General features: G+C 40.2%; 1 protein-coding gene across 3 annotated transcripts in view; it reads right to left on the reverse strand.

Moving 5' to 3' along the window:
- Positions 1–26,869, reverse strand: part of TBC1D22A (TBC1 domain family member 22A) — a 438,694-nt gene that overhangs the window by 160,837 nt on the left and 250,988 nt on the right. For all 3 annotated transcript variants that reach the window (XM_084629309.1, XM_084629310.1, XM_084629311.1), the window contains one exon: positions 11,455–11,582. In XM_084629309.1, coding sequence (XP_084485435.1) covers positions 11,455–11,582 — 128 coding nt within the window. The remainder of the gene's footprint in view (positions 1–11,454; positions 11,583–26,869) is intronic.

Consider the following 26,869-nt stretch of genomic DNA (forward strand, 5'->3'; position numbering starts at 1 on the left):
TATTAAAGAAAATACTATATGAAAAAACAGTTCACTATAAGCTGTTATTTACTTTTCTGGAACTTTTAGGTTTCCTCTGTAAGACATGGCAATTCCAGTGGCTGCTTTAATCATTTAATTTTAATATGCTACTTTGAGAACTATCAAATATTGATTCTGTGTTAAAGCATGACACATAAGAACAAATAAGGTATAAGACAAAGTTTACAGAGGAGACATGGGACATGTGTTAAAAGATGGAAAAATGAGAGAAATTTGTAAAAATAAAGCTAATTAAAATCCAAATCAATTAATTTTTTTCATTCATAGGATATTTACTAGGGCTATTGATTAATTGCAGTTAACTTATACAATTAACATAAAAAACATGATTAAATATTAATAGTGTTGAATCGCAGTTTTAATCACACTGTTAAATAATAGAATACCAATTCAAATTAAATATTTGTGGATGTTTTCCTACATTTTTAAATATATTGATTTAAATTACAACACAGAATACGAAGTGTATAGTGCTTACTTTACATTATTATTTTTATTACAAATATTTGCACTGAAAAAATTATAAACAAATCATATTTTTCAATTCACCTCATAGGAGTACCGTAATGCAATCTCTTTATCATGAAAGTGCAACTTACAAATGTAGATTTTTTTTTTGTTACATAACTGCACTCAAAAATAAAACAATGTAAAACTTTACAAGTCCACTCAGTCCTACTTCTTGTTCAGCCAGTCACTAAGACAAACAAGTTTGTTTACATTTACAGGAGATAATGCTGTCCGCTTCTTATTTACAGTGTCACCTGAAGGTGAGAACAGGCATTCTTGTGGCACTTTTGTAGCTGGCATTGCAAGATATTTACGTGCCAGATATGTGAAACATTCGTATGCCCCTTCATGCTTCAGCCATCATTCCAGAGGACATGCTTCCATGCTGATGACACTCATTAAAAAAATAATGCATTAATTAAATTTGTGGCTGAACTCCTTGGGGGAGACTAGTATGCCTCCTACTCTGTTTTACCCACATTCTGCCATATATTTCATTTTATAACAGTCTTGGATGATGACCCAGCACATGTTGTTCATTTTAAGAACACTTTCACTACAGATTTGACAAAATGAAAAGAAGGTACCAATGTGAGATTTCTAAAGATCGCTACATCACTTGACCCAAGAATTAAGAATTTGAAGTGCTTTCCAAAATCTGAGAGGGATGAGGTTTAGAGCATGCTTTCAGAAGTCTTACAAGAGCAACGCTCTGATGGGGAAACTACACCAAAAATAAATAAATATATCAACCTTCTGCTGGTGGCATCTGACTCAGATGATGAAGATGAATATGAGTCGGTCCACACTGCTTTCGATGGTTATCGAGCAGAACCTGTTATCAGCATGGACACGTCCTCTGGAATGATGGCTGAAGCATGAAGGGACGTATGAATCTTTAGTGCATCTGGCACGTAAATAACTTGCGATGCCGGCTAAAACAATGCCATACAAATGCCTGTTCTCACTTTCAAGTGATATTGTAAATAAGAAGCGGCCAGCATTATCTCCTGCAAATGTAAACAAACTTGTTTGTCTGAACAAGTGGTTGAACAAGAAGTAGGACTGAGTGGACCTGTAGACTGTAAACTTTTACATTGTTTTAGTTTTGAATACAGTTATTTTTTTGCATATAATTCTATACTTATAAGTTCAACTTTCACGATAAAGAGATTGCACTACAATTGCACTAGGTGAATTGAAAAATACTTTTGTTTTTTACAGTGTAAATATTTGTAATAAAAAATGAAATGAGCACTGTATACTTTGTAATCTGTGTTGTAATTGAAATCAATATATTTGAAAATATAGAAAATATCCCAAACTATTTAAATAAATGGTATTCTATTATTAATTGTATGATTAATTGCATTGTTAATCGGGATTAATTTTGTTAATTGCATGATTAATCACAATAAATTTTTAATCACTTTACAGCCCTAGTATTTACTCAAAATCATTAGGCAAAAGTACAAATGTAATCTTTTCGAGGGAAGTCATCTATTACAGGTACTAGTTTTGTTTTTATTAATAAAAGTAAATCTTGTGCCTGTGTCGAGGAGATTCTTGGGCACTAAGAATACAGTCAATTAATGAGGTACAAATGAAAAACTACTGATCTTAAAATATCTTTTTATTTAACTATATCTACTCAGCTACTGGCAATTTTTGGTAGGGAGAAAAAATAGTCTATATTGTTTCTATATTTACATATATCTGATAAGTGGTAAGTTAAGATCTACAAGATGTTAGCTATACCCAACAAAATGTGCACAGTACTGGCTTTGATACGTCTATTTTAGATCACTTTATAAATTTGTCCCCTATTATCATGGAACTTGTAAGTGACATGGCGTGCATTAACATACACAAACTTATTAAGCACAAAATCTTTAAATATTGTGACAGGGTTGGGCCAGATGGCTATAGGAGAGTAACAGAAGGCAGATATATTAGCCTCAGGCTAAGTAGGTCCCTTTTCCCTGGGTAAGGTAATAGGGAAGGTTCCAGAACAATCAGGAACCTTCTGGAGACAATTAAGACAGGCTGATTAGAACACCTGCAGCCAATCAAGAAGCTGCTAGAATCAATTAAGGAAGGCTAATTAGGGCACCTGGGTTTTAAAAAAGAGCTCATTTCAGTTTGTGGTGTGCATGTGAGGAGCTGGGAGCAAGAAGCACTAGGAGCTGAGAGTGAGAACGTGGACTGTTGGAGGACTGAGGTGTACAAGCATCATCAGACACCAGGAGGAAGGTCCTATGGTGAGGATAAAGAAGGTGTTGGGAGGAGGCCATGGGGAGGTAGCCCAGGGAGTTGTAGCTGTCGCACAGTTGTTCCAGGAAGCACTCTTGACAGCTGCATTCCAGAGGGCCCTGGGCTGGAACCCGGAGTAGAGGGTGGACCCGGGTTCCTCCCAAATCCTCCCAACTCCTGGTCAGACACAGGAGGAGTTGACCTGGACTGTGGGTTCAGAAAAACGGCCAAACTGAGGGCTGCCGTGAAGTTCCAAGGCGAGCAAATCTGCTAATAAGTGCAAGACCCACCAAGGTATAGGAGGAACTTTGTCATAATATGCATTCATGGGGGTTTTCTTAAAATGAACATTTATAGATACATGCAAAGCTTTACAAAAGGATGTTTAAGTAGAATTTACATGTGACCCAATAACCCCTCAATGCCAACTGGCAAATGGTTAAAAGAATATTCTGATTCTGGCATGTAAATTATATTTCAAGGAATATCTTGCAAAGTCTTAAATGAAAGCCAGGATCACGCTGGTCATTAATGTCATTGTGAAATGTATGTACAGATAACTATGTAAGGAGCTATGTATGTGAACTGAAAATATGTTCTTAGATTCTGTATCAAAGCAAAGGTGAGGAAACCAGTTTCCTGTCAGTCAAAAGATGTTTATTCACCTTTATCTCTGTTAGCACGTAAATTAAGCCTTAACACAATGGAGGCACATTTATATATGAAGTCACAAGAAAGATGTGAAATTCACGGGGAAGAACACACACTGGGGGAAAAAAATCTTATCCTGAAATACACTTCAAATGTTTACTGGACTGCATTCGGGGAACAGAGAAGACACCCCCTCATCCTGTACCTAGAAATACTAATGAAAATGGGATATCACAACCAGCCTGGGTTGAAGACACTGCAAAAAGCTTTGCGTAACAGAAACTTCAGAAGACAGTAGGTAAACCTAATAGTTAAGATTAATCTCTAGAAACCATGTTATGACTTAGTTTTATATGTAACCTTTTGTTTCCACTACCCTTACTATCTTTTGAATCTTTGATAATAAACTTATAGTTTTCACTACAAAATATATTTAAGTGCTGTGATATTAACCTAGGTGCTGATCCTGAGTTGCATCAGACAAGATGGTATGTCATATGGGGAGAGCTAACTTGGTATTTCCATGAATGTTCAGTGGAGAAGGGTCTTCAAAGGGACTCAGGGATTGGATTACACTGTTTTTGAACCTGCATGGCAAAGTAAGGGCTGGCATAGCCTGGGAGTGTCAGGGAACTGACACCCAGTCAAGCACAAGAAAGCCTCCCACACACTGGAGGCAGGGTAACTAAGTTCTGGGGACCCCGAGAACCATCACACTGCACTTCAGCAGCTAGTCTGGGTACATAATTTCTCCAATGCATTGTCAGGAAAACTGCCTTTTGAAAAGTGATGAATTCCAAGTGGCTGACTTGCAAATCTCAATAGGCAGAGGTGACCTGAGCCTAGATACCACTGCTGCCATAGCTCTGGTTAAATGATCTGTAATATCACACTCAAAGAATAACAATGAGAAATAAGTAAAGAGCCGTCAATCCCATGGTATTAGGTGGGTCAGCGGCTTTCATTTTGCATTAATGCTTTACTACTAGAAATCTTGACTTTTGATATCGGTGAGTTAATGTAGCTCTCTTGAACACGGGCTGATATTATGCATTGTTCACAAAGGAAATGAACATCAAGGACATTGTAAAGGAGCATATTCTTTCTAAGATAAAGCAAAATTAATTTCATAGTACTCCTTTTCTTTTTGCGGGTACAGACTAACACGGCTGTCACTCTGAGACTAGAGAAGGGTAGCTAAAGTCTTTTACATAATATAATCAATTTTTAAAAAAAAAAACTGGTTATACATAAATACAAGCACCTAACTTCAAGTTTGTGAATAGGCATTATGTACAGTCGTTAATTACTTGATATCACACACATACACATTTGTTTTTACACAGAACTACTGATTCTGTGCACAGGATGGACATACAGGGTGACGGATTGGTGCATGGTCAAACATAAAATGCATTTCCTAACTTTTGAGTGCTTGACTGTGCAACCTAAATAACATTTCTTTTAACATAATATTTTTGTGTGTGTTATATATATCTGCAAGATTTAAAAAATAAATAAACCGGTGCTTAATGTTAGGCTCTTTCCATTGACTTCAACCTCAAACTTCTTAAATATGGAATTAGAGGTCTAATTGTAGACATCAATATTTGAATTCTTGGCCCAAATAAATGTAGGCACTTAAATAGGATCCCTAATATTCTAAAATACTGAATGAAGTTCAGTAGCTTACTTATTTAACTGCCTAAATATGGACTTATAACTGTATCCATTTTTTAAAAATGTGGCTTGACTATATTTGAAAATACACACATACAAATATTTATACGTATATATTCTTGTGTGTGTATTTTATGTTTATAACTAAAATATCCTCTAAATCTGAGACTTTTTTAACCAACCCACTGTTTCAGTTCCACAAAGGTTTTAACATCCTGTCAAAGGCCAAAGGCCGAATAATGGAACTAGTGTCAGTGCCTCCACAATACGCGTTTATCATGGTTAGTCTATTGAAACTGGATGAGGAAACTGGATGGGGAAAAGAAAAGAACCTCTTGCTATAGATAGAGAGACTCAAAATAAAGCGCTGACTTACAAATGGAAATTCTGACCCTAATGCAAATAGCAGCCAGCTTGACATTATGTGTGACATTGGCAGTATGTCAGAGGATTCCATTCATAACTACTTCACAATCAGAAGTACTTTAATTTCAATATTTCAAATAGCATGTTAACTTTTTTCGGCATCAAAGATTTTTTTTCCTGATACTTAAAAATGAATATAACATCACAATACAAATTGATACACAGCCTCTGACTTTCAGCCCCACACTGCCATTTTGAGACTATGATGCACACGTGCGAATTCAATTATTGGAATAACACTATTCACTCTTTGTTTTGCACAAAAGACTAGTAAGCGACATAAATACAGAAGATACATCTTGATATATGCTCTGAAAGACAAAAACCAATTTCAATCTAAAAAATTTAAACAGAAGTAAGGCAAGAAGAAATCCCAAAGTTGTTACTAACTCTTATGAAATGCCTTAAATCAGATCACGGGTACTTTTTTTGGGTTGTTGTTGATAGGCATAAAATGCTGTAACATTTGTCTAATGTGGCAGAGCATGGAAGATGTACAGATTGACATCTCTACCATTCCTAATAAAAGTTGTTAAATCATGCAAGTACAAAGATAGAAAGTAGCAATAGTATTTGTTGTAAGCGTACAAAGAAACCTTTAAATCATTATCATGTCAAACACAGGCTCTTTCAGAATGGAGCAGACATGCAACTTGTCTTACTTCCTTTTCATAAACGCACAAAAATCTGTTAAACTCCTGCCAATCCTGTGTAACTTCAGGATTGGCAGGATTGTGCATATTACACTGTACCAAAGTATTGTGCCAAGAAGGTGATCCCAGGTTTCAAAGAAAATGCAAGATAAAAAGACATGAGGGTAAGAAGCAGTGACAGAATAATGTACGGGCCCATGGGGCTCATGCCCAGGTGCCCTCGCCAATTTGAGGACCCCCACAAGAGCACTGGAACCTGGGTGGAAGCGCCATTGGCACTGGAATTCTGGCATCGCCCACTGCTCCTCCACTTCCCCCAAGGCCCCGCCCCCTGGCCAGGCCAGAAGCTGGAGCTAGGCCATAGTAAGAGTTGCCCAGGCTGCTGTGGGGAAACCAGGAACCTCCACCTGCCCTGTGTGGAGGTCCAAGAGCAGCCCCTGGCCCATGTGCCCATCGTCCAGGGCTCTACACAGAGGCCCAAGATCCTTGGGTGACTCTTCAGGGCTGGCCTATGGGGCAAGCCACCTGGGTGACCGCCCAAGGCGCCGTGGTTAGGGGGGCACAGTGCAGAGTTGTGAGCTGCCAGCTGGCAGGGGAGAACCACAAACTTGCAGTGACTATGCATGGGGGAGAAACGAGGAAGGTGAATGGTGACACACAGATATTACTCGCCCCTCCTACCCCGCCAACATTCCTCCATTCCCCCCTAGGTAGCTGTAAGTGGGGGACAAGAAGCAACATCAAGTGCTCCATGCATTCCACCACTGGGCTGTGCTGTGACATGAGCATCAGGAACTGTTGCTCTCCTGTCCTCCCCTTATGCAGCCCGGGTTGAGAAAGTGACCTGGATGCAAGAAGCCCTGACATTGCTCCTCATTTCCCCCCGCCCAGTCCTCTTGGGGGTGCACAACCAGCTTGCCTGCTGACCTGGATGCATGGAGCAGTTTCCCCATGTGGGCACAGAAGAGGAGTACAGGAGTTAGGGGCAAAGGTGGCATGGTGCAGCACAAAGTAAGGGTGGTAATACATCATATACCATGCCACCCTTATTTCTCTGCTGCTGGTGGTGGTGGCAATGCCTTCAGACCTCGGCACCCAGCCAGCAGCTGCCACTATCTAGCCACCCAGCCAGTGCTTAATTTGTGCCGGGGCTTGCTAGGGTTGAGCCCCAGCTCCTCTTTTGATATAAATTAAGCACTGTGGAGAGGCAGCAGAGCCCTGAGGGCTGGGGAGCCCATAGTGGCCAGAGGCACCAAGATACAAGTTTGCCAATGGCTCCGTTTTCTCTGGGTGGATCTTACCATGGCCCAACTCCAGCTTCTGGCTTGACCAGGGGGCAGTTGTTGCGGGAAGGGGAAGAGCAGGGAGTGGGGCCCCGTGCAAGGGAGGGTTTGGGGGGCCCAAAAGTTCTCTGTGCCCAGGGCCCCAATAATTCTTTATCTACCTCTTGTAAGTAGAAGATAAAACTGAGGTCTTGTATTACAGTTTCTGACTGTGCAATTTTTTACATCTGATTCCAACAAAGTTCACATAATTCAGTTCTAAAGACTTAAAACTTCGGTGTCCTGAGCGTAATTTAGCAATTTGGGAAAGAAATTAAGCTTCGAAAGGAACACTGTAGCTAATCAAAGGCATTCGTTCTCACATAAAAAAACAGGCCAATCCAAAGAAAGTTGAATTTCCTCTTGTTAAAGTACAATCCAAATTAAGGAAATAATAAACCAAACTAAATCTTTAAAATTAAGAAGCCCTCACCACACACCTTGTTGTGTGTACAAGCTGCACAGTGCTTCTAATTATCTTGTTTTAGTAGGAATTAAAGTTAAAAGTTGTTGTCAAGCAGCAGTTTTCTTTTTCAAAATGTATTTTTGTGTTTGTAAAGTTCTGCTGTAAAGACAGTACCATATTTTTACAGATTTATAAAAGCACAGTTACAGAACACCTATGCATTTTGTTATGGGAAATTTGTGAACCTTTGTGAAACTTTATTCTCATATACCTGGCTTACTTACAATAATTTTGGAGTATGTATGCAATGACCTACTTCACACAGCTGATTAAATCTGAATTAAGTTAGACAGAAAGTCAGATACTGGCAAGACTGTGCTTGATACTGTAAAATCTAAAATAGATTATTCATAGATACATTCATAGAATGAGCCACCGTGTTCATCTAGTATGACCTGCTGCATAACACACGTCATGGGACTTCCCTGTATTAATGTATCCTGTTTGAATTAGATATGTCCTTTAGAAAAACATCCAATCTGCACACTATATTTTCATCAACACTTACTAATCTATGCTATGTAGAGTGAAACATATTGCTAGTTTAGCATTTTAATTCTACATATTCCACTTTTTCTCTTATAAATCATGATACCCTCTTCAATGACAAAGAGGCATGAAGAGGTGTTGACACGACAGCATGCATCAGTGGATGTAGATCTGAGCACTGAAAATTATGATGACACCTGTGCTTGTTTTTAAAGGCAGGAAGACAGCAAGTGTTTCAAGAAGTGGTACTCATCACTTCAAACTTTTTTTTTCCTCCTTAGTATTTGACTCATCCAAGAAAAGCAGCAAATATCAAGACAGCATATGTTACCAAGGCAGATGAAGCTCAGATAGATGCTACCAAGCTTGAAATATTCGGTTCTCCAGGAAAATCAACTTAAAGCAGATGGTCCAAGAGGTCAACATAGTTTCCAACCCCTTAGTGAACAATCTGGTCACAGACATCAGCCACAGTGAATTCTGGCTGCCAGTTTGTGACACACACTTTATGTAAGCATTTCTCATAAACCTTATATACAGAGAGCATAACTTCCAAATCTGCGAGGGAGACTCTTACACGTCAATAAATTTTTACAACACTAACAAAAATACTCATTACATAAACAATGATAAGCCACTATACGTACCTTATGAGACAACTGTCATTCCTCAAACTGCATATTATTTTGTATAGTTTTGTTATTCACCCTTATAATACTGCCCAAGGAGAGGCAACTGCTGAAAAATAAATGTCTTTAACTGAAAGGACTTGAAGATTTTAAAAGATATTGTAGGCACAGCAAGGAAAGCGGCATCACAAAATATGGCTTTCTGCAGAAATGGATCATACAGAAGCTGCAGGAATCTACAGAATCTCAAAAGGAACACCGAGTGTTTCCAGTGACAGCAACAGCTACACCATATAACACTACTCCAACAATACCTATAATTCATTGTCTCTGAAGCCCTTATTTACACATTCAGGTTTATTTTAACTATTGTGGTAATTATTAATCTTCAATTATAATATACTAGAGAAGTTACTAGAATAAAGCTTAAAACAGAGCCTGATTCACTCACAGGTAGTGATGCCTTTTATGTTGCACTCTCAGTGCAAAAGGGACATAACTAACAACCAGGGAATTTCCCCAGCAAAATGGGATATGCTCTATCCTATGGGATATTTTCAGCTGAAAAAACAGTCCGTTGGGGCAGTTAGAGCTGATCATAAATTAGAGAGGTTGCTCTCTTGAAAGGAGGCAAGTCTCAGGATGCTAAGAATAGGGGAAGTCTATCTTCAACTTACCCAAATCCTGTGCTCGGAACAGCTTGACTAAAAGTGAGAATCCATCATAGTTAAAGTACTTGCCTACCAATGTTGCACATAAATGTGTCACCACCTTTACTTATGGGTAAACAGTAATTCAAGCAAAATGTGACCCTTTCAAATCAGAGTGGGATAAATGATCAAGCCTGTACTTAACTAGTAAATTAATACTTCTATAGTGCATTTCATCTGAGGATCTAAGTACTTTAAAAACATTAGCCAAATCTCTCAACATTTCGCTCAGACAAATAAATCTAAATATTTTTCTGATGAGTATATTGAGGGAGAGAGAAATTAAGTGATATGCCCCAAATGTACAAAATAATAAATAGTAAGCATTTTCATAAATAGCATACAACAGAATCCAGAGGTCCTTATCCCCGCTTCCTGCTTTACCCAGCAGGTAATACTGATTCCGTATAATATGTTGTAATAAATAAAGTGGGGGGTAGCTCCCTTTGATGGACACTGAGCCAGCCAGTTAGTTTAAAATCCCTCTTGGTAACTTTTCTCTACTTGTTTTACCTGTAAAGAGTTAAAAAGTCCCTCAGGTAAAGAAAAAAAAGTGAGCACCTGACCGAACGAGCCAATGGGAAGGACAGAACTTTTTAAAATTGGGAAAAAAACCCTTTCCCTTTGTCTGTTGTTCTCTCTGGGCTGCAGGGACACAGAGCAGCAATACTCTAAGCAGGAATGCTGTGTAAGGTTTGAACCAGGTATGAAAAATTATCTCCCATACCTAGAAGGAATCATTTGACTAGGTATGTTTAGATAACGAGATCAGGTTTATTTCTTTATTTTGGCTTGTGGATCTCCTCTGTGCTAACCCCAGATGCTTTTGTTTGCTTGTAAACTTTAAGCTGAACCCCCAAGAAAGCTATTTTGGGTGCTTAATTTTTTGCAATAGCTCTTTTAAAATTTAGCAAAAGCCTAAGTTCCAGATGTATTTTCCTCCTTTTCTGTTTTTAATAAAATTTACCTTTTTTAAGAACAGGATTGGATTTTTGGTGTCTTAAGAGGTTTGTGCATATGCTGTTTTATTAGCTGGTGGCAACAGCTAACTTCCTTTGTTTCCTTTCTCTGCTCTTCCCCAGAGAGGGGTGAAAGGGCTTGAGGGTACCCCACAGAGAAGAATTCCCAAGTGCTCCTTCCTGGGTCCAAGGGGATTTTTTGTATTTGGGCGGTGGCAGCGTTTACCAAGCCAAGGTCAGAGAAAGCCTGTAACCTTGAGAGTTTAATACAAGCCTGGAGTGGCAAGTATTAATTTTAAGGGACAGAGTGGGGATTCAGCCTTGACATATGTTATCCAGCTAAAATAAAATGTTTCTCACTTTACCTTAACTTCTGCCAGTAAAAGACCAACAATTTGTAGATTATGTTACAATTATGTTAGAATAAAGCAGCAAGTCTGAGGTGACGTATTCAATCAAACCAGATAATCTAATTTTCAATACCAGTGGATGGAAAAGCTATATATTCATTTTATGTACTGTGTACAGCAATGAGGTAAATTTACATTCATTGTCCCATACTGAAAAACAGGGAAAGGTACATTTACATAAAAGGAGAGCACCTCAGAATGATGTCATCCTACATCACCAATTGGAAGTATGCAACCATAAAGCAAGTGCTCACCTGGTATGTGTCCCATAGCCTTATGGTGCACCTCAGCGGAACTTCTCTCATCAGCAAGTTATTCATCCAACGGAAAGCAAATTGTAAGTATTTCACCTCATGTTGATCTAAATGTCTGTGTACTTGTTCTGGAAGACAAAACAAAAACATTTATCACTTATATAGAACCTTGTCTGCAGCTATAATTATCAAATAAACAGTCTAAAAATAAAACATTATATAAAAACAATTCACAGAAACTGTTACAGTTAAAGAGAAAATGAACAAAATGGAGAGAGGTACAGCCAAACTTATCTTGCATTTAGTTTACTGTCCCTAGGTGGTTTACACAACTATAATTAAAGTTAATATTTTGTCATGGGTACTTTTAGTAAAAGTCATGGACAGGTCACTGGCAATAAACAAAAATACATGGAATCCCGCAACCTGTCCTTGACTTTTAGTAAAAAGACCCTGGATGGTGGGGAGATGACTAACACTTGGAGCCCCACTGGGGGATGACTGCCGGTCACTGCTCCAGCCCTGATACTCTTCCTGCTGTTACACTAATAAAATAATACCAATAGGATCTTATAAGAGGGATAAGGCAAAATGCCATGTTTATTGTAAATACAACAGTTAGCATGTGCTTTTCAATCTCTCTCTCTCTCTCACACACACACACACACACACCATGAACACAGTCCTGCCAGTTGATGTTTATAGTTACCAGTCCAGAGTCTGGATCAATCTAGTGGCCAGCCAGATTGGTCACAGAGGGGAGCAGGGCTCTGTCGTTCGCGATCCGATGCTCCTGGAGTGTGGCAAGACGAACCCAAAGTCTTATGGCCAAGCACCCTGTTCTAATAGTCTTTTTTCTCGGCTGAAGTCTATGGATTTTGCTGTGTCAGTTTCTGACCGGTTACTCCGTGCTTGGAGTAACATTTCAAAACACCCTTGAGAGGGTCATTCTGTCCTGGTTTTGATTTAATCAATTGTCTTTAGGGGTGACAGCCTTCCCCTCAGGGCCATCAATCTGCCTTTCCTTCATTATGGAAGCGCATAGATGATTTTCTGGTGTTGTTAAGTCTCTTCACTCCTCCTTCCTTGACCATCTGGCTATAACAATGGCTTTCACACCTTGTCTTTTCCTGATGCATGCATTCCTCATTCACAGTCTCTCAGAGAAGTGAGAAATTAAACTTCACTAAATCTTGTGGTCAAAAATAGTTTACATTGTGCTCAGGCCTTCAACATTCCTTTAATCTAATTAACATAGACACAATAAAAAATCCTGTCTCTTATTAACTAAACCTTATAACAGGTCCTAATTGTAATGCATATGGGAAAACAGAATCTCATCGTCCAGAGGGTCATTCCTTTCTGCTATTCAAATAGGGAGGGCTAGCAGGATGAAATCAAGGCAGACATTAACTCTTATAGTACAAATATAAAATCCTACTCCTACACTGCGGCATTGCAGCTCTGGCCATGGCTCCAGTCCCAGCCGCTGCTTCTGCAGCGGTGGCTGGCTGCCAGCCCTGGGTGGATGACCCAGTCCGCTGCTCCGGCAGCCTCAGGGGTTCAACCAGCCCTGGGCAGCTGCTCCAGCCATTGCTCCAGCCCCAGGGGCTATTCTGGTGGTCTCCAAAGGCTGACCTGGCCCTGGAAGCCACTGACATGGCCCTGGGGGTTGCTCTAGCCCTGGGCGGGGGTTGACAGCTATCACAGTCCTGCCGCTGCAGTGGGCTGAAGATATCATGGATGTACATCTAAGTCACAGAATCCGTGACCTCCACGACCAAATTGGATCTTTAAATATAATCCAAATGCTGCTGTCTCATTCATGGTAATACAGATCTGGAGTAATGCCAGTGATTTTCAAAGTACTTCAATTTTTTTAATAATTCAGTATAAAGTGACTAGGACTGACTAATCATTATACACACTTATTTCTTAAACTCTTTAGGAGAGGGATCACATGTAAAACACTTAGAACAATGGGTTTCCAATAATGATTTGATAACAAACAAAAATTAATAAAAATCATTATAGCAAGGATGTTGAGAAATATTAGTATAGTAGGACAAAAATTGAAAGAGTGCATGGCAAACTGCCTGTTACAACAGTGTTTCTCAATGACGGTGGACTGGTGCTGGTCCCTGAGATCTCCCTGACACAGTTTAGGAAGGAAGCATGCTGGTCCCTGGTATCAAAAAGGTTAAGAAACACTGTTCTAGAATTCTCTAATGACTGAAAAACTAGGAGTACTATGAAGTACCAGGGTCATAGGCCCTTTGCAATAATTGTTAAGTATGTACTTTGTAAGCTAACGAACTCAAAACATCAATTTACCCCCAATATTAACGTGCACGTAGGGAAACAGAATGATGTTTAGGAGCTACTCTGAACATATTTTGATGCGTACAGCTTGACTGGCCTTAATTTTGTTCAGTTAAACAAATAAATACAAATCAAAACAAATGGTTTTGGGTGAGTGATTTTAGTATTGCTCACACTAAAGCACAACATTTCCAACCACTTTTTTGTTTTTAAGGAAAGAAATCATGTTCCTACATTGCCAAGTTTATTGTTTGGAGGCTGAGACAATTAGCCACATGGGTTCCCCTATAGCTCATGGACCTGACATATCGTGACTTATGTATATTAAGCACAGTTTGCCATTGTAGATCTACATCAAAAGGGTAACAAAGGGAGACACCTTCTTGAGAATAGAAGGTCTCAAGCTAATGAAACACTCATCTTTTTGAAGAACAGGTTATAAATTATGGTATGTTCCATTATATTTATGGCTCCTGCAGTGCTGACATACTGAATCTTCTAACAGGACACTTATCTGGTTTTTTTGGTCTTATGTTCACTTAAAACTTTTCTGTAAGGCCAAAAATGGGCAAGCTACAGTATTCCTATGGATCAATGTATTCTTGTGGAATCTTGCCACCGAGTCTCAAAGGTCCTTTCCTCTAATCCACGTTCATAGAGGCATAGTAACTGATAATACAGTGGGACTAGATGCTTATCGTCCCTTTTATTTTTTTATTTAGCTCTTCTCAGGAATAACCAGAAAGACATTAATACAACAGCAGTAAGAGAATACAGTACAGTTGTAAGGAAACATAGAATCTATAGGTTTAAGGCAGCAAAGACTAAAAATAAGAGATAACCCAGTTAGCTAAAGGCTTTGAAAGAGCATCTGAAATCTTTGAATTTTTGCCAACCAGCATAGCAGAGCCCTCTCTACACAAGAGAATTTGCTTTCCAATGTTGGTCCCTAGTGTGGAGCATAATGAAGATCACAGGATGTCCACATGCATACAGCACAAACCCAAGGAATAACGTCTCATTCATGTTAACTGGTGTTCAGTTTAAACAGGTTTGTACTATACTTACTTAATGATGTGTGCCAAATTATAATCACCTTTAACCTATATGTACTAATTGTTCACATATGCCAGAATAAACGGGGGGTTCAACATATCTTCTTTTAAAAACTTAGAACATTTTAATTCTTTCAGATATTAGGGATGTTCACCCACGATGACATGACACCCCAGCAAGCTGCGCTAGAGAACAAAGCCAGCAGAGGAGAAAGTAAATCCTTATAGATTTCAAAGCAATTTTTTCCCAGGTTATTTTTATCACTTTATACCTCACAAGGTTGTGCAGAAATACCACATTTTTGTGAGACTATTTGCATGCCTTGATTCACAGCACTACCTACTTCCCACTCATTTTTGAGAGGTATATAACTACCTATGTAATGCTCTATGTGTGCCTTTACAGCTTTCAAAATTGGATGAGCCATTAACAACTGACACTTTAATACCTGATGATAAAAGGGGTTAAATTCAAATAGGCTTTGTTTATAAAACAAGGCAGCAGCAGTAGGCAGAGGAGGCGATACAACTGCCCAATCCCCTAATAAGCCCTGGTGCTTTGGCCCCAGTACCTGGTTTTTGAGTGGCTGGGACAGTGACTAAGACTTAGTCTACGCTATGAAATTAGGTATATTTGCCTGGACCAAGTTTGGCATGTGTTTATATTAAAATTTGTCGCCCATTAACGTAAGCGGCTCATTACAGCAACACAGTACCACCACCTTCATGAGTGACGCTGACCACTGTTGACCTAACTAAGGTCAACAAAGAGGAAGTGTAGCCATTGCACTAGTTGTGTCAAACCTAACCATCCTCCAATGTCCACATCCCTACGACAGTGATTGCTCTGATCAGAATTTTGCACTCCACTGCCCAGGGGTCACAGAGTCCTGAAGCAATCCATGCCACCTTTAAAATCCTTGCAAGTTTCTGAAATGCCCTTTCCTGATTGCTCATTTTGGAGAGCACACTTAAGTGCTCACCTTTGTGTGCAGTTGACTGCCCAACCCAAAGCACATGGAGAGCTCCTAAACATGCTCCTGCCTGGAGCAGGAAAGTAGTATTGGATCTCCTTGGCCTGTGGGGAGAAGATGCTGTGCAAGCAGAGCTATGGACCATCCACAGGAACATCGACATCTACAAGCAGATCACATGGGTAATGCTGGCAAAGGGGTACAAGAGAGATAAGAAGCATGAAAGTGAAGAAGCTATGCCAGGCATACCACAAGACTAGGGAGGGCAACAAGAAATCTGATGCTGCCATGCAAACCTGCTCCTTTTACAACAAACTGCATGCTATACTTGGTGGTGACCTCATCAGCACCCCATAAATGACTGTGGACACCTCAGAGGAGCCCAAAAGTGAGCCCCTGCCATGAAGAGAGAGGAGGAGGAGTTGAAGAAGGGAGGGGATATAACAGGGGACTCAAACCATGCTGTGAGCCAGGAACTGTTTAAAACTCTCCAGCACTCAAGCCAGTTCTGCCAGGTGAGCTCAGATGATGCCCACTGATGATGGGGAAGGAAGCTCAGGTAAGTGCGTACACAAATTACTCCTTGCAATTTTTTGTTTTTGTTGCTTTTTCTTTCCCTCAAGCCACATCTTTCCCTCTCCCTCACTTTTCTTCCCCATTTAAAAATGGCCCCCAACCTACCTGCAAGTTAAGAGACAGGGATCTGTTTTTCATTGTTTTACTGGTATAAGATAATCAAGTAAAATGTTGGGGAATACCTTCAAAAAGAGTAGTATGGCAGTCCGGTAACAACCTACAGTAGATCAATGTCCTGTGTCTGGGTACAGGTCGAACAGAGATAGACTCGGCCTCCTCATTTCATTTCTTTTTCTTATTGGGCGAGGTTGGGGAGGGGGGGAAGGGCAGAAGGGGGTGTTAGAGTACTCCGCATATCTGAATAGAAATGTCCCTTTTATCCTTTTCAGATATCTCAACTACACTTTGATGGGGATACTCTGCAATCCTCTCCCAAACATTTGAGTTGGGCTAGCACCATTGCAGTAAACAAGCTAGCAACATATGGGACCAGGCAGCTGTGGGAAGCCAGTAGCAGCTGGGTTGTCTATGCCTTTGTCACCTTTAGGTATGAGATACCAGCCAAAATCACCACTGCCCATGAAAATAGTGTCAGTATTCTCTGCCATTTCCCTATACCCATATCCAGGGATGGGGGCCTAGACTTTATAGCAACATGCCACAGAACACTTCTGTCAGGGTTCCCTCCCCACTCTGAACTCTAAGGTACAGATGTGGGGACCCGCATGAAAGACCCCCTAAATGCTTTTCTACCAGCTTAGGGTAAAACTTCCCCAAGGCACAAACTTTTTGTTTGCTGCCACCACCAAGTGATTTAACAAAGAATCAGGGAAAGGACCACTTGGAGTTCCTATTCCCCCAAAATATTCCCCCAAGCCCTTACACCCTCTTTCCTGGGGAAGCTTGAGAATAATATCCTAACCAACTGGTTACAAAGTGATCACAGACCCAAACCCCTGGGTCTTAGGACAATAGAGAAATCAATCAGGCTCTTAAAAGAAACAGAACTTTTTTAGAAGAAAAAAAGGTAAAAGAAGCACCTCTTTAAAACTAGAAGGGATGCTAATCTCACAGGGCAATCAGATTTAAAACAGAGAGGATTTCCCTCTGGGCAAAACTTTAAAATTACAAAAATAAAACCAGGAATACACCTTCCTCTCAGCACAGAGGAAATCACAAGCCAAAACAAAAGTAAACTAACGCATTTCCTTGCTAGTACTTACTAATTCGAATGGAGTTGGATTGCTTGCTTTCTTGATCTCTCTCCAGCAAGCACACAGAACAGACAGACAAAAGCCTCATCCCCCAACCCCCTCCCGCCCCCGATTTGAAAGTATCTTGTCCCCTTATTGGTCAGGTGCCAGCGAGGTTATCTGAGCTTCTTAACCCTTTACAGGTAAAAGGATATTGTGCCTCTGGCCAGGAGGGATTTTATAGTACTGTTTTCAGGAAGGTTGTTACCCTTCCCTTTATATTTATGACAAGCCCTTTCTTCTGCTCTAAGCTGTACTCACCATGGTTTGAGCTGCAGAGTGGAGCTGTAGGAAGGTGTTAATAGGAATTTCTTATAAAGAGTTTTTCTAGTACTAATAAGGAATTTTTCAGACTTATTTTCCCTTTCCATTGTGACTGTAAATCTAATGGTGTGTGTCTGTTTTGATCAGCAGCTTCTGGCATGGTGGCCTTGAGGGGTGCCCCTCACCACAGGAAGGATGCGTTCTGCGAGATTCTCCAACCCACCATTGCCTCGTCCAGTAATCTAAGGGCTTGGAAGGCCCATCAGAACACAACCATAAAGAGAGCCTGAGAATGGTTGCTTCAGAAGAGGCAAAAAGGGTAGAGAGAGCGAGAGGCACATTGGATATGCACCAGGACAAGAAAAAAAATGCTTCACATCATGGTTGACATGGAGGCTCAAAGATTTCATATTCAGCAGCCTTGTAGCCCTTGGAGAACTCCATAATTGCTGCTCCCTACATGCCCCCATCATACCACCTGGCATCACTGTGTACATCCTTACCCGCAACACTGCATGCTGAGGGACAACGAGGAGAACCATAGAACACATAAGTAGATTCCGCTTATTAGCAACCCCTTGGTTGCCAGTAAAAAGTTGTCTTTATCTGGCAGTTGTTAATGAGTGGAAGGCAGGTTTGCAGGGCTGCAGCCAGAGAAGGAAGTGGTGGAATGTGCCTTCAAGCTACCAAAAGCAAGTTCAACCATCATTCTGTACCTGCTGAGCTGGAAGCTAAATCTTCCCTGAGCACTGCTGAGGTGTCCAGCCCACAGTTTCCTGAGTCAGGGGAGCAAAGGGCAGGCTTGATCCCCCAGAATCACCATTGGCATTTTATCACCACCAGCATCCCTGCCGGCAGCTTTTTGAAAAGTCCTGTGTTCTAAAAGATGACAACAGTTTTCTTCATCAAATCGTCACTAAATCAAGAGGTCGTGCAATTTTAACTTGGTGTTGCTAAGTAGTAAGGAAATAACTTTGGATCAAATAATCAGGAGCTGATTTAATTTAAAGTAAATGGAAGGATAATCAAAACCAGGTCTTCAACTATGGCTTTTTATTTCAAAAAGGCAGACTTAATGGAAGTAGTAAAAGAAGACAACTGAACTGAAGAGCTTAAGGACTTAAATGTGGCGAAGGCTTAGAATTAATTTAAAAAATCAACTATATAAAAACTATTTGCAATTTGCATTCCAAGCAAAGGCAAAAATCTTGTAGAGAAAAGCTACAGACCAAGCTGTAGGAGTGGAGTAGGAGTGTGCTCATTACATTTGCTGATAATACAAAGTTAGGAGGCATTGTCAATACAGAGCAGAATGAGAATATTGTACAGGAAAAACTGGATGACCTTGAAGAGTACAGTAACAGAAATGGGATGAAATTCAATAATACAAAGTCATGCACCTTCCCTGACCAGCCCACATTGATACTAGTGAAGCATTTCCAATGATCCACTAGCGCTTGCATAACAATAGAAAAGTAGCCCTTTCAGTTGATGTACTCTGTTGCCAGGTGGGTTGGCACCAAAAAGGGATATGCGTGCCATCCTTCACCCCACCACAGTTCAGGAACCCCATTGCTGCAAATCAATCCCCAGTTTCCTGTACATTACTGAAAGTCACAGTCCTGTGTAGCAGAAGACACTTAATGGCTCTGCACACTTGTATCACAACGGCCCTCACTGTGGATTTTCCAACTCCAAAAGGATTGCCCACTAACTAGTAGCAATCTGGCATTGCAAGTTTCCAGAGAGAGATTGCCACTTGCTTCTCCACTGTCAATGAGCCTCTCATTTTGGTGTGCCTGAACCAGAGTGCTGGGACAAGCTCTAGACACAGATCCAGGAATGTGGCCATTTGCATCCAAAAGTTCTGAAGTCACTGCTCATCATCCCAAACCTGCATTGAGATGCTATTCCAACAATCAGTGCTCATTTCTTTGGCCCAGAAATGGCGCTCCACCATGTGGACCTTCTCCATGAACACCACCAGTAAAATGGCATTTTTCCCCCGACTATGTCTATCAGTATCCTGTTATTGTGGTCAAACATATCCACATCTTCCTTATCGCAAACTCAACTGCAGCCGTATTCCCTCAAGCTCTGGAAATACCGGAGAACTGTGCATGCCATGTTAGCCCCACGTAGCAGAACTGTACTGAAGTCAGCCCTGTTTCTGACAGAGAGATGGCAGAGACTGAAAAGTAGTGCATGAGATTGCGGGAATTATAAAAAACAGTGCAAAAATTATAGGATGTGGAAAGCGTTATGGAATGCAGAAAGCAGCATGGTGGGAATTTGACTCCTAGCTCCCAGATATCTCTGGACAAATTGTTCCTATTCCATAAGTCACTGAAACAATGTCCCAAAGGCACTCCCAAATGTCCCAAAGAAGGGCTGCATGGGGCACACTGGGATACCTACCCATAGTGCACTGCATTTTACATCAATGTAAACACTCCTGGTGAGTACGGTACCTATGCAAGCAGCCAAGCATGTACACACCTGAATGATATGCATTTTTTGGTGGCTGTATGCCAGCATAACTTGTATCAACCAAACTTCATTATGTAGACATGGTCAAAATGACAAGATTTTAATGTGAGCAATCAAGACACAAAATTCAAACAGCAGTGGGGACAGCTGAAGAAAATACGAACTGCTGGTTGGTAGAATAGTTGCTTACTACTGTAACGTGACTTGCAAGCTTTGCTGCTATTTAATATACTTCCCTGATCAAAGGAGTAACAGATCACAAAACCCATATTGTTATGCTGGAAGGCGTTAATGCCATCAATCTCAAACATGATTAAAGTCAATGAGTGTACTAAGCAATTAACAGGCCTCTGAGTAGAGAGAGCTGAAATAATAAAAGCCACTACCCACGGCACTGGCCAAAACATGTGGGCTAAGGAGAAAGCAGCAGACAGCAAGAGAAGCAGTGGTAAGCGTGGTCCTGCATGGGAGTAGAGACAGAGCTTCATGGGGCAAAATATTCACTGGAAAGGCGGGCTTGGAAATTGTAAGCAAGGAAATAGCCTGCCGTTTGTTACTACTGTGTTCAGGGAAACAGGACTTTGTGTACATTCTCTGTAAACAAACAGCGTTGGCACAGAGAGGCCTAAAGACTAAGCAGTCCCAGGGCTATGCTAAAGAATTGTCATGCAAGACTCCCATAAGGTTTTGAGAATGATCCTAAGTAGAAAGTAAAAGAAATGTACTCAAGTTAGCAGACAAATTTACTTTAGAAAACAAAGAAGCATTACATGCTTTCACACTAGATTTTTGAACAAGCTTTCTACTGTACTAAGCTGTAACTGAACTCACAAGAAAGAGTACACAGGATGGAGACATATGAGGAAAGCATAACAATGTGCAGGTGTATGAAAAAGCTTATTTTTGCTTGATCTGAAGTTTCATTAAATGTATAAACTTGTGCTGATGGAAATATAGACAAAATAGAATATAAAGCCTTTGACAACAAGTTGACATTTAATAATGATTTGTTAGTGCTAAGCTACAGAAGCAAGAATCACAAATTGTAATATGGGATAATCAAGGAGAAGGGGGTCTACATAAACCCTTAGAGTCTTAGCTCACCTTGGGATACGATGAGCTGTGGACTGGACCACAGGACTCGTGAATGCCACCTTTTCTGCTTGTACTGCTTGAGCCTAGATGGCTACTCTTTGATTAATAAACTAAACTTGAGCTTTACCATCTGACATCTGGTCCATGACTACTCTAAAAGCACTATGCACTATAAGATGGGTAGAAAGTTGGCTAGATTGTCGGGCTCAACGGGTAGTGATCAATGGCTCCATGTCTAGTTGGCAGCTGGTATCAAGTGGAGTGCCCCAAAGGTCGGTCCTGGGGCCGGTTTTGTTCAATATCTTCATAAATGATCTGGAGGATGGTGTGGATTGCACTCAGCAAATTTGCGGATGATACTAAACTAGGAGGAGTGGTAGATACGGTGACAGGTAGGGATAGGATACAGAGGGACCTAGACAAATTGGAGGATTGGGCCAAAAGAAATCTGATGAGGTTCAACAAGGATAAGTGCAGGGTTCTGCACTTAGGACGGAAGAATCCAATGCACCGCTACAGACTAGGGAACGAATGGCTAGGCAGCAGTTCTGCGGAAAAGGACCTAGGAGAAGCTGGATATGAGTCAACAGTGTGCCCTTGTTGCCAAGAAGGCCAATGGCATTTTGGGATGTATAAGTAGGGGCATAGCCAGCAGATCGAGAGACGTGATTGTTCCCCTCCATTCGACATTGGTGAGGCCTCACCTGGAGTACTGTGTCCAGTTTTGGGCCCCACACTAAAAGAAGGATGTGGATAAATTGGAGAGAGTCCAGCGAAGGGCAACAAAAATGATTAGGGGTCTGGAACACATGACTTATGAGGAGAGGCGGAGGGAACTGGGATTGTTTAGTCTGCAGAAGAGAAGAATGAGGGGGGATTTGATAGCTGCTTTCAACTACCTGAGAGGTGGTTCCAAAGAGGATGGGTCTAGACTATTCTCAGTGGTAGAAGAGGACAGGACAAGGAGTAATGGTCTCAAGTTGCAGTGGGGGAGGTTTAGCTTGGATATTAGGAAAAACTTTTTCACTAGGAGGGTGGTGAAACACTGGAATGCATTACCTAGGGAGGTGGTAGAATCTCCTTCCTTAGAAGTTTTTAAGGTCAGGCTTGACAAAGCTCTGGCTGGGATGATTTAGTTGGGGAGTGGTCCTGCTTTGAGCAGGGGATTGGACTAGATGACCTCCTGAGGTCCCTTCCAACCCTGATATTCTATGATTCTAAAAGCATTCATTATTTATAACAGGATGGCACCAAAGGAATACCTGAGATGCCTAATCAATTTCTCCCAATACAACCAACCAACCAAGGCCTTGAATATTAGTTAACTGCTCAGGCCTAGGGGCAACAGTATTCTTGGTCAAAGGAATTGGACATGGAACAAACTTCCGGAAAGCAGGCAAATCAGACCACTTTTAGGAAATGCTGCAAAATCTTCCTCTACGAAAAAGCCTTTCTAACATAAGAATGAGATTCACAACAGACACACCTCCTCCTACCCATAAACCCATATGTGATCCAGGGATCCGTTAGTGCCAACAGGAAGAGGGCAGGGGGCGGGGGGGCATAAAGTTGTATCAGGATCCCTGGATCAATTATGCATAATAGTTCACCATACGGTGGCAGCCTATGCTTTTCTGAAGAGTAGCCCACTGGTCAGAATAATCATTGTGAAATGTGTGTATGGATAATAGCATATATACTAAAAATTATGTGCTTAAGACTGGTCCCCAGGAGGTAACATACTTTGGAATTATTCCCTTCAGGCAGGAGGTAACAGACACGTATCTCCCTTTCTGGTCATTTATGCATTGGATGCCTCACAATGTATGCATATTTGCATGCAGAGCCAAGGCAGGAATGAAAGATTGTCTAATCTACAAGAGAAGAAATTTACAACATGAAACAAATAGCAGGCAGGGCGGTGGGAGGTGGGAGTTCCTGTTTATGAATAAAGACAAAGAATTGTTATAGTATATATTGGGGTTCAAGGAAACATATGGAATCCTTCACCAAGGAGGCAAGCTGAAAGAGAGCTTGTCTCATGAAAGGAGGATCATAGCCAGTATGGCTGTAGAGCACTTGAAAGGATTCTGGGAAAACAATACTTGATTGGACATAAGAGACCTTGTTATCAAGTCTAGACTCTAAAATGTGTGTTAGGATTTTATTTTATATGTAACCATTTGTTTCCAATTCTTCTACATGATACTACTTGAATCTCTCTGTTTTGCTAAATAAACTTATACCCGATTTCACAATAAACATATCTAAGATCTGCACGTTAAGTGGAGTGTTAATATGAGGTGGAACTGATAAACTGGGGTGTACTGATCCTTTAGAAGCAGAGAATCTGGGATTACTATGAGTGTCCAGCGGACCAGGTGCTGAACTCGCCAAGGAGATGCTTGGAGTGCTTAAGGGTTGGGGTGTGCCAATCTTTAACTGTAAAGTAAAAGTGGGGCAAGTGTGGCCTAGAGGGGAATGCTTGTGTTGCCCATGGCCAGTAGAGTTGGGCAACTGACCCATGGCAGGCACAAACAAAGCTCCCTCATGCTAAAGAGCAGGTGGTAGCAATGTGCCTTACAACCCTGGAGATCCCTGGGAAGAGTCATGCCCTACCAAACAAAAGACAACAAAGGAAATTAATAAAAAATCTAAACAAAAACAAAACTCAAACATTACCAGAAGCAGAGTTTTGACCCTGAAAAGAAAGAAGTGCCAGATTCCATGAAGTCCACTACCTCACTATATATATGATTTTTACATGTAAGACTTTCAGATACCACAATGATATGCAGCAGCGTAAAACAGACAGACAGATGGAGTAACAGTATGTGCAGAAACACAAACAGTAGCAGGCACATTTTTAGCACTATTTACTATTGCATCAATAACAGAGGATTTATAGTCACAAAAACCACTTACATAAACCCTTTGATTTTAATAGGAATTGAATACACTCACTACTTTGTAATATTAATCAATTTCTCTAAACTTTAATCATTTAAAGTATTAATCATTTAAAATATTAATCAATTTCTCTAACTAATCTTTAGAGTTTTTCTATAGATTAAGCGAAAAAAAATCATGGATGCAAGAGTGAGAATCAAAGTTTTGATGTAAAATACATATCAAGTCTCCATCATGTACTCCTGTCAAGGTTCCTCCCCCACTCTGAACGCTAGGGTACAGATGTGGGGACCTGCATGAAAAACCTCCTAAGCTTATCTTTACCAGCTTAGGTCAAAACTTCCCCAAGGTACAAAATATTCCACCCTTTGTCCTTGGATTGGCCGCTACCACCACCAAACAAATACTGGTTACTGGGGAAGGGCTGTTTGGAAACGTCTTTCCCCCAAAAATACTTCCCAAAACCTTGCACCCCACTTCCTGGACAAGGTTTGGTAAAAAGCCTCACCAATTTGCATAGGTGACCACAGACCCAAACCCTTGGATCTGAGAACAATGAAAAAGCATTCAGTTTTCTTACAAGAAGACTTTTAATAGAAATAGAAGTCAATAGAAATCACCTCTGTAAAATCAAGATGGTAGATACCTTACAGGGTAATTAGATTCAAAAACATAGAGAACCCCTCTAGGCAAAACCTTAAGTTACAAAAAAGATACACAGACAGAAATAGTTATTCTATTCAGCACAATTCTTTTCTCAGCCATTTAAAGAAATCATAATCTAACACATGCCTAGCTAGATTACTTACTAAAAGTTCTAAGACTCCATTCCTGGTCTATCCCCGGCAGAAACCAGCATATAGACAAACACACAGACCCTTTGTTTCTCCCCCTCCTCCCAGCATTTGAAAGTATCTTGTCTCCTCATTGGTCATTTTGGTCAGGTGCCAGCGAGGTTACCTTTAGCTTCTTAACCCTTTACAGGTGAGAGGAGCTTTCCCATGGCTAGGAGGGGTTTCAAAGGGGTTTACCCTTCCCTTTATATTTATGACAACTCCACAAATCAATGGATGTGGAATTTGCTGCATAATCCACCCTTTGCCACAGAATTGTACTCCAGAATTACATTTGAGATTTTTTTAAATTACTTATCTATGTAAAAATATGTTTCTAGCCCTAAGGGTTGTGGGAAAAGTCCTTGAAATCATGAACTGAACATGTAAACTAAAGCAGTATCATATTAGAGTCTGCAGATAGCCTTACACAATGGCTCAGAGATCTGAACTGTCCCTTGCAATGAAATGCTGACACTTAAATATGACAATTTAATTGTCAACACGATTGACTATTTCACAACTGATCACTGTAGCAAGACACACATTTACTATCTTCACCTCTTTCTCTGTCAACCTCCCATGCCTCCAGTTTTGCTCCCAATAACTTGCATACAATACAAAAATCTGTATCAGACTGAAAACTTGGGAACACAAAATAAACTGACCTTAATAAATAATTTAAAAGAACAGGAGATTGTAGTGTTAACATGATTGTTTATTTTCATACATAGCTAATTTAAAAAGTGATTAAAAACGTTAAATTAAACATCTTCAGAATTCCATTAATTTTGCCTTGGAGTATAAATATTGTATAAATGCACATTTAAAAAAAAATAAGGATCCAGAAAAAAGATCACAATATAAAATCATGATAAAACACACCTTCCAGATATACTTAAATTAAAAAAATTTCTATTTTTCAATTTTTACCTTCCAATTTTAATTGCTATATACATTAATTTTTAACTCCTGATGCATATTAAAATTATTAGTGAAGTTTTTAAAAGATCAGAGATAATAGCTGTCTTTTCTTAAAGCTGCAGTAGTGTTGAGGAGATGAACTTTTTCATCCACTTTAAATGGTTTTATTTTATTGCTATGCTTAAAAGTATATTCAATTAACTAGATATTGTTACAAGGTACACAAGTATTATAAATGAAGAAAATGACCAAGGTGGGAAAACTGGGGAGGAAGGGCAAGTACCATTCATTATGAAAAAAATACAGAATATTGCATCTGGAATGAGTTTGTTTTTAAACCTTAAACTTCCAATGGTGGCATGCAACTTTATAATGCTCTTCTCAACTCTTAGGCAATCACACGCCGCCCTAGGAGAGGTGCATGCTGAAGAAAGAACAGTCAGTTCTCTTTAACTTTAAATAGCAAGAAAGTACAAATACAAACAGTATATTTTTGAAAGTGGAACAAGACATTCTATACTTAAGAGTCAAAACTTTGAAGGAGTACAAGTTTCGGAATTCTTTGCCCTTTCATCTTCCGCACGATTAGGGGCCTGAACACCTTTCGGCCACCATCTGCTACACAAGCAAAGTAAAGAATTAATACTGTGTGCCAGTCCTTGCTCTAGGCAAATTTGGCAGCAAGTTCAAATCATTGAAGTAAGACAATGCTAACTTAC

This window comes from Lepidochelys olivacea (genome assembly GCF_965140295.1).
Source record: "Lepidochelys olivacea isolate rLepOli2 genome assembly, chromosome: 1".
Classification (NCBI taxonomy): Eukaryota; Metazoa; Chordata; order Testudines; family Cheloniidae; genus Lepidochelys; species Lepidochelys olivacea.